At 38.8% G+C, this 11,696-nt stretch overlaps 1 protein-coding gene across 1 annotated transcript in view; it reads left to right on the top strand.

Moving 5' to 3' along the window:
- The window catches only part of cltca (clathrin, heavy chain a (Hc)), an 82,618-nt gene that overhangs the window by 64,322 nt on the left and 6,600 nt on the right, over nucleotides 1–11,696 (top strand). The window contains exons 15-26 of the mRNA XM_062048450.1: nucleotides 3,738–3,863; nucleotides 3,922–4,064; nucleotides 4,221–4,455; nucleotides 4,563–4,685; nucleotides 6,818–6,963; nucleotides 7,057–7,240; nucleotides 7,323–7,515; nucleotides 9,987–10,144; nucleotides 10,237–10,509; nucleotides 10,649–10,966; nucleotides 11,375–11,506; nucleotides 11,577–11,687. Coding sequence (XP_061904434.1) covers nucleotides 3,738–3,863; nucleotides 3,922–4,064; nucleotides 4,221–4,455; nucleotides 4,563–4,685; nucleotides 6,818–6,963; nucleotides 7,057–7,240; nucleotides 7,323–7,515; nucleotides 9,987–10,144; nucleotides 10,237–10,509; nucleotides 10,649–10,966; nucleotides 11,375–11,506; nucleotides 11,577–11,687 — 2,142 coding nt within the window. The remainder of the gene's footprint in view (nucleotides 1–3,737; nucleotides 3,864–3,921; nucleotides 4,065–4,220; nucleotides 4,456–4,562; nucleotides 4,686–6,817; nucleotides 6,964–7,056; nucleotides 7,241–7,322; nucleotides 7,516–9,986; nucleotides 10,145–10,236; nucleotides 10,510–10,648; nucleotides 10,967–11,374; nucleotides 11,507–11,576; nucleotides 11,688–11,696) is intronic.

The raw sequence follows: 11,696 nt of genomic DNA, 5'->3' as shown, positions 1-11,696 counted from the left end.
AAAATATAACAAATTATTTTACATTTTTATTCGTTTTTTCCTACTTACATTGTGTGTTAAAATCTTGATCCCTTTCTTTGCCGTACCTGCCAACAACTACGGTTTTACGTAATGAGTGTGGTTTTTGATAATCCAGTGGTAAAAACAACAATTTTCCATTAAAAATTATTAACTTAAAAATCGAAGCTACATAGCGAAGCAACTCCACGGGCAGGGGACAAATATACGGAAAACATCAATGACGATTGGTTGGTTTACGTATAAGAACATCCATGATTGGTTGGTGGGTTTACTATAATGAGTCACGATTGGATAAGATTAGGAAAAAACATTACGGACAGGCCAATCGGAGGCAAGATAGGGCGGGTCATCATACTAGGAATGAAAATCACAACAGACACGCACATCCCGAATGATGAGGAGAGAGTCCGAGAAGAGAAGAGGGAATATTCAAGCGGGCGATTTATATATAAAAATAAAAAAAGTGGAAGATGGCAGAGTCATTTTCTTACTTAGATTTTTCTTTTAGTGATGTAGACGACGTCCAGGAAACCCACAATGTGTCTACTTGGCCACATTTGGACAAATGTATGCGTCTGGATAAAACAATGCCCAACACATTCATTTTGTTTACCATGTAAGCCCGAATCAAAACTGCTCTGAACATGGAAGACATGGAATAAACATTTAAGAACACACATGATTGTGGCAGGCATGTGATGACTTTTGCTACAGTATAGCCTGTCTAAATGCTACATTTAATTTTCATTGGTGTTTTAGAACAAGACAGTAGCTGACATTTAGTTCATTATTTCTACTGTTTATATTTTGACATTGAACAGTTGAATCATTTTGAAACATAAACAACATGACTGCAATATATTTGTTATTTCATGCTATAAATCACAAATGGCTACTCAGATAAAGGAAGTTAGCTAATAGAATAAACCTTGTTTGTACTCTGATTTTTGCATTCGGAGCAGTTACAAGTGGAGAGGGAGTCAAAGAGAGAGAAATAGGCAATAAAATTCAAGGTGGAATCCAGTAAAGCAGAAACAAAAAGGAAAATGCAAGCTGCTCAAAAATTTGCCAGGAAGGCTCATGTCAGAGCCATCAAAGTAAAAATGCCAAAGTAATGTGTAAATAACTAGGTGATCCATCTGTGGCTGTGAAGTGAACACTAGTACGGTTGTAAATACTGTATAGAGTAGGCTAACCCATGTGGTTACTGTGGATGTGAACACAAGTTGTAATTACTGTAGTGACTAAAAAAATAGTGACTGAAACAGACATAGTGATTCATTTGCATGAATGGAGTATATATATATGTATGTAAACTCTGTTGATCATTTTTCAATTCTTTAAACACTAAAACATCTTTAAAAGCCTCTTTAAATTTGCAAATTTTTCATTAAGTTCAAATCACATGCCTGAATCAAAGCTAACTTATATAGCCCTTAATCACAAATGCCTCAAAGGGCTGCACAAGCCACAACAACATCCTCAGCTCAGATCCCACATCAGGGCAAGAAAAAAAACTCAACATAATGGGAACAACGAGAAACCTTGGAAGGGACCCCAGATGTGGGAACCTCCCTTTGGGTGACCGGTGCAATGGAGGCCGAGTGAATATAGTTAACGTGAGAGTCTAGTTCATAGTAAGGCCAGCAGTGGATCCTTTTGTATGGGACAAGTCAGCACGGCAGAGACGTCACCAACTGATGCATAGAGCAGCGGTCCATCTCAGGTCCCGACTTGCAACAGCTTGGAAAGCTGGCGTATCTTCTGTGGAAACTGATTTGTGGCCACCTGATCACCTCTCTACTGAGGTAGCCTCTCTAAATGTTACCTGTAGGGCATTCCAGAGTACTGGAGCCCGAATAGAAAACGCTCTATAACCCGCTAACTTGTTTTGGGATCTGGGAATCACTAATAAGCCGGAGTTCTTAGAACGCATATTTCTGGCCGGCACGTATGGTCCATACAATTTAGCAAGATAAGATGGAGCTAGACTGTTTAGTATTTTATACATAAGTAATAGAACCTTGAAGTAGCATCTTACGTGCACAGGAAGCTAATGCAGGTGAGCCAGGAAAGGCGTGATATGATCAATATGGATAATTTACTGGAAACATTATATGTTATAAGCAGGAATTTGTTGAATTCCTGCGATTTTAGTATCACAGAATTCTGGAGTATAGGGCTTGTCGATATGGACCAAAACTGATACCACATTATTTTTTGGAGGAATACCAATATATACTGACCGATTAGATTTAAAAAAACAAACCATTAAAAGTGTTTAAGATTGCCTCAGTCTTTTATGGCTAGATAACCAGTGTTACTAACTCACTAATTATTAGCTCAGATTATTTTTGTTGTAAGTAGTAACAGAATGTGTTTATTCTTTTAAAAGTAATAAGTTAGCCGTTACTATGTCAAAGCAGTTTTCATTCATTTTGTTCATTAATGTTAGGTTTATAGCCTCATGCTCTTGCGCAGTGATAGTTGGAGCTTCTACTCGCTCACTGCGGTGAAAGCCGCTGGCTGTTAGGTTTAAAACTACTTTTCAGCCACTAAACTGCTACACTACAGTACCTTAGTCCGCACAGGCTATGGCTAGAGGAACTTTTAAACTGAGTTTGTATTTAAATATTTGACACACGGAGCAAGCAGCAGAGAGGAGCGATAATTACCTTCTGGTCTCTGTAGCTAACAGAAGTAAGCAACAAACAGGTGAGATTAGTGATAAAGTCGCTACAAGGAGAGCTATAGGTTCGAAAGCAAATTGGTGTATGTTTAAATAAAGCTGTTGTCACTCACCAATCGTCAAATGCAGTCTGTGTCCAAAGCATTTTCGGGAGTCGAAATCATTTTAAAAAAAAGAAAAGAAAAAAAAAGCACGTCCAAGTGCGTCACAGAAGCATACGTAAACACGCAGGGGGCGCGGGTGAACCAAAGACGGGAAAAAGCAGCTAAGCAGCTGCTCTGGGCCAGTCAGGCGCAACAAGAGCAAATGCCTGTGACGTAGCCACAAAATATGTTACATTCCGGTATAGTGGTACTGTCCCAAATACATATCGCTTTCTAAAATATACCGGTATTAACTATAAAACTGGTATGTCGCCCAGCCATTCTGGAGGGTGTGATAATAAACTTATACCCCAGCAATCCATCTACACACAGTGATGCTGCGAGTACTCTCATATTGTTACTTACTTAGTCCGAGCTAGTGGTTGGATGTTTAGTGTGTGACTGCAGTCAAGTAATTTCCTGAGCTTCACATTTGTATCTTGTAAGTAACGGTTTGTGTAATGTTTCGTCGTGCATTGAAGCCTCGAGTCTGTTTAGCATTTTATTGGATTATACAAATTGCACAATCCCAGTTTGTTAATCCTGTGTAGATGGTCACCGTCTCAGAACACCAGTGTATTGTGGGTTCAAAAGACTGGTGTGAACCTTACAGCTTTCAGTTTCTTAATCTGTGGAAAAAGCTACAATGTAGTTTTTGTTCTTTTAGTTGTTGAAACATGATTTATTTTGTAACAAGCACTGCCTTCTTTGGTACCGCATCTAATAATGTCACCTGACATATCTGACAAATTTAAATACATTTTGTGTCCAAGTCCAGTTCAGTGTAGTTGTAGGGTCAAACCCTTTTTCTTGAAGCTGTGTTGCTTTGTCTTCTGGTTGTAATAACACACTTTCTCTTTCTGTGCTTTTCTTTTTATGAACAGGAAGCTAAACTGACTGACCAGCTGCCGCTCATCATCGTCTGTGACCGTTTTGACTTTGTCCATGACCTCGTCCTCTACTTGTACCGCAACAACCTGCAGAAATACATTGAGATCTATGTTCAGAAGGTAAGGCTCCATTAACTACAATGTCGTGGAGAATTTACACTTAAATGTCTGTTTTTAGGTGAATCCAAGTCGTCTACCTGTTGTGGTTGGTGGTCTCTTAGATGTGGACTGCTCAGAAGATGTCATTAAGAGCCTCATTCTGGTTGTTAGGGGACAGTTTTCAACAGATGAATTGGTGGCTGAAGTGGAAAAAAGGAACAGGTACAACAACAAACATCAATTTATACACAGACTGTGGAAATCTTTTCCACCCACGAGCTATCACAGTGCACCAAACAGGACACACAGTCCTTTCACAATTATTCTCCTGAGTAGAAGGGCACAAATCCTCACACACGTGTTTTTTTTTCTCTAAAGGCTGAAGCTGCTGTTGCCGTGGCTGGAGTCCCGCATACATGAAGGCTGTGAGGAACCGGCTACCCACAATGCCCTGGCCAAGATCTACATTGACAGCAACAACAACCCTGAACGCTTCTTGAGGGAAAACCCGTTCTATGACAGCCGTGTAGTCGGCAAGTACTGCGAAAAGCGAGACCCACACTTGGCCTGTGTGGCATATGAGAGGGGACAGTGTGACCAGGAGCTTATCAATGTAAGGCTGGAGTTTTCTTTTTTGCTCACCCACAATTTTTCTGATATGCTGCATTAAGCTGTTTCTTCCCCCCCCCCCCCCCCCCACACACACACACACACACACAGGTCTGCAATGAGAACTCGCTGTTTAAGAGCTTGTCTCGTTACCTTGTTCGTCGCAAAGATCCTGAACTGTGGGCCAGCGTGCTGCTAGAGACCAACCCTTACAGACGACCACTCATTGATCAGGTTTTTCCCTTGAAATACAATAGCACTACTTTCCATTGTTGTGTGTTTGGGGGAGGGGGGTGGGAGTACAGTATGTTCTGTATGATATTAGGGCTGGACGATTGTGGGAAAAAATAATAATCAGTATTATTTTTGATTGATATTGTAATCAAGATTAATAATTATTCATTAATTTGAAAACATTGGTATTTATTGTACTACCAAAACTCAACTTTACATATAGTTTTAAAAAATTGACATAAATTAGTGACCAATAAACCAAATATAAAATAATAATACCGGTAGTAACACTAAATTTAAATAACAATAGCAATATAAAAACAATAAAATTCAGTTTGTCTGTTTTAATTGTTTTTAATTCTGTTTTTTACCTTTTATACATATTTTACCACCATAAAGTGTGTGCTTTTGTGTCAGATACAATTTAATAAAATGTTTTAATAAATGCACAAATCCTCACATTTAAACACTGGACAATTTTGACCAGTGTTTAAGGTCAAAGCATAATAATTGTGTAAATGTATCAATAAGTGCTTTAACTACATTATGCTTTAGTAAGGTACGTTTTTGAAATCTTTATTTTGTTAGCGCAGTCAGACCAGATGTGGCACACTGCGCTATTATTGTTAAGGGAGGAAATGTGCTGCGGTTTTGTTTTCAGCTTGACTAGTAAGGAGACAATTTGAGGTTGTAAAAAAAAAGAGAGCCTCTCAAGTTGTGACTGCTGTCTGTACATTAATCTTACATCAATTATGTCATTCACAACAACACAAGTAGATGAGATTTGTTGTGGGTGTTTGGATTGTTCTAGTTAGCTTTGGTTTCGTAGTTTAGTCGCTGTTTTAAGGGGCCGTTTCCACATTTAGTTCAGGACAGGGCGGTTGAGTGTTTTGGAGATATATGAGCGGTTCCTGACACATTATATTCCCAAACAAATGTTCATTCTCCTCACAATGACAGTATTTCAGACACATTTATGTAAATTTCCTTGATATTCTGCGTTTAACAGCGGATTTCCTTTAATTGGCCCATTATGTGACTGTCCGCGGTTGTGTAAATCAATTGACTTTACTTTTTTTTTAGTTTGATTATTGATTAGGCATACTAGTGCTAGGGCTGGGTGATATGGACCAAAACAAATTGCGTAAGGTTGCCTCAGTGTTTTACGGCTAGATAACCAGTGTTGAGTTCTCAGATTACCTTCGTTGTAAGTAGTAACGTAATATGTTGTTTATTCTTATAAAGTAATTAGTTTGCAGTTTTGTTAATTTTTAGCCTCACACTTGTGGGCGGGATAGATGGATCGTCTACTAGCTCACTGCGGTGAAAGCCACCTGCTATTATGTTTAAAACTACTTTTCCGAGCCGCTATACTATAGTGGCTTAGTCTGCGCAGGCAATGGGGAGAGGCACTTTTAAACCGAGGTATAGCTAAACTTTTGACAAACCGAACGAGCAGCAGAGAGGAGCTATTTTTAGCTTCTGTGTCACTAACAGAAGTTAACAACATAAACAGATGAGATTAGTTCTGAAGTCACTACAAGGAGAGGTATAGGTTCTGAAGCAAATTGGTGTATGTGTAAATAAAGCTGTAGTCACTCATTAATCGCTAAATGCAGTTGCTGTCCTAAGCATTACATAACTCTGAAGCAATACAATTATAAAGGATATACAGGCTTTAATGCCGCTAGCTTAATGCTAATGTACAATGAACCAGCTCATTGAGATTTTAACGGAACAAAATTGACATAAAACAGCAAGTGTATTTCTACTTTAAGGCATATATTTACCAAATTCACTACTGACCGCTAATTTTTTACTACTCCTGCCACACACACGCCACTAAGGAAGCCTGTTGCTCAAACCTCAAACTCTTCATTTTGAAACAGAACATAGTCAATGTTTTGTGCAAAATATTTGCAGGAGATGGGAATGCATATATCACTTAGAAGGTGAAGTGTTACTGTATCGCAAAATCTTGAAAAAAAAAACAACTTCTAACTTTTGGCGGCCTTAAATTTACAGCACGCCACAAGTAAATAAATATATGGGAAACACTGCGGTGTACACAACAATTACATTTTTACAGCTTTGCCTCTATCTCTATAAAGTGACCTTGTAATACCTCCCAGGTGGTGCAGACAGCACTTTCAGAGACTCAGGACCCAGAAGAGGTGTCGGTCACAGTGAAGGCCTTCATGACTGCAGATTTACCAAATGAGCTCATTGAGTTGCTGGAGAAGATTGTGTTAGATAACTCTGTCTTCAGTGAACACAGGTGTTTACTTGCAACATTAAGGGTTCTATGTTTGGGTCCTTTCAAGTGTTGCTAAGATCGAGTGCTGAAGGGATATCTATTTTTTGCTGGCAGAAATCTACAGAATCTGTTGATTCTAACGGCGATCAAAGCTGACCGCACCCGTGTGATGGAGTACATCAACAGACTTGACAACTACGATGCTCCAGATATTGCAAACATCGCTATCAGCAATGAGCTATTTGAAGAGGCCTTTGCCATCTTTAAAAAGTTTGACGTCAACACATCTGCAGTGCAGGTGAGCCCCTATTCTTGCAGGCTGCTCAATACCTCTATTTATTTGGTGTGTTTTGAACATCCCCTTTTTTTCTTTTCCGCAGGTGCTGATTGAACACATTAGCAACTTGGACCGAGCATATGAGTTTGCAGAGCGCTGCAATGAACCCGCTGTGTGGAGCCAACTTGCCAAGGCTCAACTGCAAAAGGGACTTGTCAAAGAGGCCATAGACTCTTACATTAAAGCCGACGACCCCTCTGCATACATGGAGGTGGTGCAGGCTGCTGATAAGAGTGGTAAGGACAAAGGTCATTGAAACAGGAAATGATCATTCAAATATGGAAATCTGGATTTATTGGGACAATTATAAATTTGCAATCAGTTTTTTTAAAAGGGTGGGGCAGACGGTTTTAGGAGATTATTGCTAAAATACATCATGTAAATGGAGGTATCACTAACTGGCAGATTGTGGTCCGAGTCTGGACCCAGATGCTATGCTTTATGGACCATGTTCTACAGTCAATAAATGATTAAAATATTTTAAGGTTTGATAGGGCGCAGCTATTATATACTTTACAGTACTGGTTGATTTAATCAGAAAGTCCATTGACTAATTGCATGCGAGTCAAGCCATCTTGTGTGATACTGTCAGCCAATCAAATCATTCCAGGCGCTTAACATATAAAGACAGACAAAAGTTCAGAGAAGCAACGCGAGTGACATGTAAAAATAGGAAGCAGAGAAAAATAGTTACAAGTAGAACTGTAACGATAGGAACATTTCATATCACGGTTATTGTCACCTAATACATCACGGTTATCATTGTTATCACGGTATTAAATGTGCTGAAAAAGTAGTCATAGTGCTCAAAAGGTAGTCATAGTACTTACAGCCAAGTTTTTTTTTAAATGAAATACAATGAATAGTCAAGCAATATACTTACTTAGCAGAAGTTATGTTCAGAGCCATATTATTTTTTAGTGTTTAAATATGTTTATCTTCTACCGTTTTAATTTGTAAATGTTTTGGTTTTTTACTGATAAAGAAAAAACGTGTGTTGGATGCGTTACGTCTGGTTTATGGGACGTCACGCACATTCATTTCCATTTGTCATATTCTTGTGAGTACAGTTCGATTTCTCTTTGCTAAGAGAGTATAGCCTGTAGGTTTAATGTGCACAATTGAATATCTTATTTCTTCAGACAGTAATGTGTTTATACAAGTTTAGATTGGGGAATGTCATCATTTAATGGAGAGACTATGTCTCTTATTTTTGTGTTGGCATTTAAGCAAGCTAGTGCTAACTCACAAATGAGCAGTGTGAGTTTATCAAAGTGTTGTCAATATTTATTTACGGTAATTTGGATTTAAAACAGTTATTCAAAGCGGAGAAAGTTTTACCGCGGTTTATAATTTTACCGTTACATTTCTAGTTGACACTAGACGAAAAGAGAAAGGACAGAGATGATGTAAAAATAGATGGACATGGTGCTGCTATTTAAGAACAGACATTTGCACAGAGTATTCAACCCAGAGTGTACAGACTGATTTGCGTTCAGTAATGACCTAAACAGGACAAGTGACGCAGTGAAAGTATGACAAGTATAAAAGCCAAGAACTCTTGAGTTTTATTACAGCCCAACGTTGCCCCGTCACCGACAGTCATCAAAAACTCTTAAAACAACAATCTAACAAATTCTGACGCATTCATTCACGCAGTAGCACTGTTATGCTTTAAGTATTAAGGGTTAATAATATTTAAATTTATGAAGAGTATGCATTTGGCAAACCAATTTAAATTTACATTTATGAAGAGTATGTAGTATACCCTGCTTAGGGTGCTGCCCCCGCGACCCGACCTCGGATAAGCGGAAGAAAATGGATGGATGTATTTGGCAAACCAATTTAAATTTTGTATTATAAATAAACCTGGTAATGTAATTTTAATTTTACATGATTAATTCCCTATTTCAATTCCCTATTATAAATAAACTAGGTAATGTAATTTTAATTTTACATGATCAATTCCCTACTCAAAGATAAAGATGTAAAAAAAATAATACTACAAATTACAGAAGATCTCCACTTTTGGCATGGAATAGCGAAAATCCACAAGTAATTGACACGCTCATAAAAATGTTTTGACAAGGCGTTTTCACGTTGCCTCATGCAGCAGCTATGTTGTGTTCAAAGAGGCCAAAAAGTGGGACATCTCATCACTATAATTCAATAAATATAAAGAACGTTACCAGAAAGTACAGACATAAATATGGCAACTTTGTGGGTTGATACATTGTACTGTACATTTGACCTATTTTAATCAAAATCAGTTAGTGTGCATAGTGGCAAAACATGTTTAATTGCAAATGTGTGGGAATCTGCTGTCCAATGTGTTGCTAATAGTTAATAAATTACTAATAGTTAATAAATTGCATTCAAATGACCACTCTTCAGTACTTTAATATTCAGTACTTTAATAGGGACGGACTGTTGCACCAGAAGTGGAAGCCCAAAACATAACATTTGTTGCATTAGCTTAGCAACACTTATGTCATTTTACTAATAAAAAAAACATAGTGGAAAAGGCAAAATAAGGGGGAAAAGTGTCAGGTTTTTAGTTATGCTAAATAATTGATTCAATGAAGTTGGGTTGAGAATGTCACAAGTTGGTTATGTTCTTATCCAAATGGATAAGAACTTTTTTTTTTGTGTCCCACAAATGGAAATTGAGCATAACGCATAAATAAATGGATGCTTTTTGTTTTAGGTAACTGGGAGGACTTGGTCAAATTCCTCCAAATGGCCCGTAAGAAGGCCCGTGAGTCCTACGTGGAGACGGAGCTGATCTTTGCTTTGGCAAAGACTAATCGTCTGGCTGAACTGGAAGAGTTCATCAACGGACCCAACAACGCTCACATTCAGCAGGTTAGTTTGTTCTCATTGAGTAAATGACCTTGTCAATGTGCTTGCTTGCTCAAGAATAAAACTGATGGTCATTATCTTTTTCCATCTTATAGGTTGGCGACCGCTGCTATGATGAGAAAATGTACGATGCCGCTAAGCTGTTGTACAACAATGTCTCTAACTTTGGTCGCCTGGCTTCAACTCTCGTGCACCTGGGAGAATACCAGGCTGCCGTGGATGGTGCCCGCAAGGCCAACAGCACGCGTACATGGAAGGAAGTCTGCTTCGCCTGTGTAGATGGACAGGAATTCCGACTGGCTCAGATGTGCGGCCTCCACATTGTGGTGCACGCTGATGAGCTGGAAGAGCTCATCAATTACTACCAAGTAAGCACGAAACCAACATCATGCAATAAATAAGAGTGCTGACATGAAATTAATGATCTAAATAAAGAAGGAAGGCCTTATCATTATAATGAGCTATTACATAATTTCCTATTGACCTGATGTCTTCCCTTCCTCTCAGGACCGCGGATATTTTGAGGAGCTGATCATGATGTTGGAGGCTGCTCTGGGCCTGGAGCGTGCTCACATGGGCATGTTCACAGAGCTTGCCATACTTTACTCCAAGTTCAAACCCCAGAAGATGCGAGAACACCTGGAACTGTTCTGGTCCAGGGTCAACATCCCCAAAGTCTTGAGAGCAGCGGAACAAGCGCACCTGTGGGCCGAGCTGGTTTTTCTGTACGACAAGTACGAGGAGTTTGACAACGCCATTATCACCATGATGAATCACCCAACAGACGCCTGGAAGGAAGGACAGTTCAAGGACATCATAACTAAGGTATCTTTGACGTTCTTCTCAGGAGGTTACATACATATCCATCTTCACCCTTATACAGTTTTTTATTTTAAGACAACAAATATAAAGTCTTTATTTGAATGAGATTACTTGAAACAATCATTTGAACAATTTGAAATTAAAAGGACTTTGATGAAGTGATATACAAAATTACCATAATTGCTTTTTTTAACCTGCACTACCATGAGCTTATGTAACGAAATTTCGTTCTTATCTGTGCTGTAAAGTTCAAATTTGAATGACAATAAAAAGGAAGTCTAAGTCTAATCAATGTATTCACTTATTAAGCACATCTTTAACCAATGTTTCCATACAGGTTTTATTAGTTATGAATGATAAATGTAATTCACATGTTGCTACTTGCTCTCCCTTTTTGAACCTGCCGTATAGGTGGCCAATGTTGAGCTGTACTACAAAGCCATCCAATTCTATTTGGAGTTCAAACCCTTGTTACTGAACGATCTTCTTATAGTGCTGTCTCCACGACTGGACCACTCTCGTGCGGTCAACTTTTTTAGCAAGGTAACCTTTTCTCCTTTCTTTCACACGACCACTTGTTTGGCCCTGAGGTGATCATGTGTTGGTTCCGTAGGTGAAACAGCTGCCACTGGTGAAGCCCTACCTGCGTTCAGTGCAGAACCACAACAACAAGTCTGTCAATGAAGCACTTAACAACCTCTTCATCACAGAAGAGGACTATCAGGTGAGCAAG

The sequence above is a fragment of the Entelurus aequoreus genome, linkage group LG05, assembly GCF_033978785.1.
Source record: "Entelurus aequoreus isolate RoL-2023_Sb linkage group LG05, RoL_Eaeq_v1.1, whole genome shotgun sequence".
Classification (NCBI taxonomy): Eukaryota; Metazoa; Chordata; class Actinopteri; order Syngnathiformes; family Syngnathidae; genus Entelurus; species Entelurus aequoreus.
Note: the sequence above shows the minus strand (reverse complement) of the source record. Positions and strands in the feature narration are given on the sequence as shown.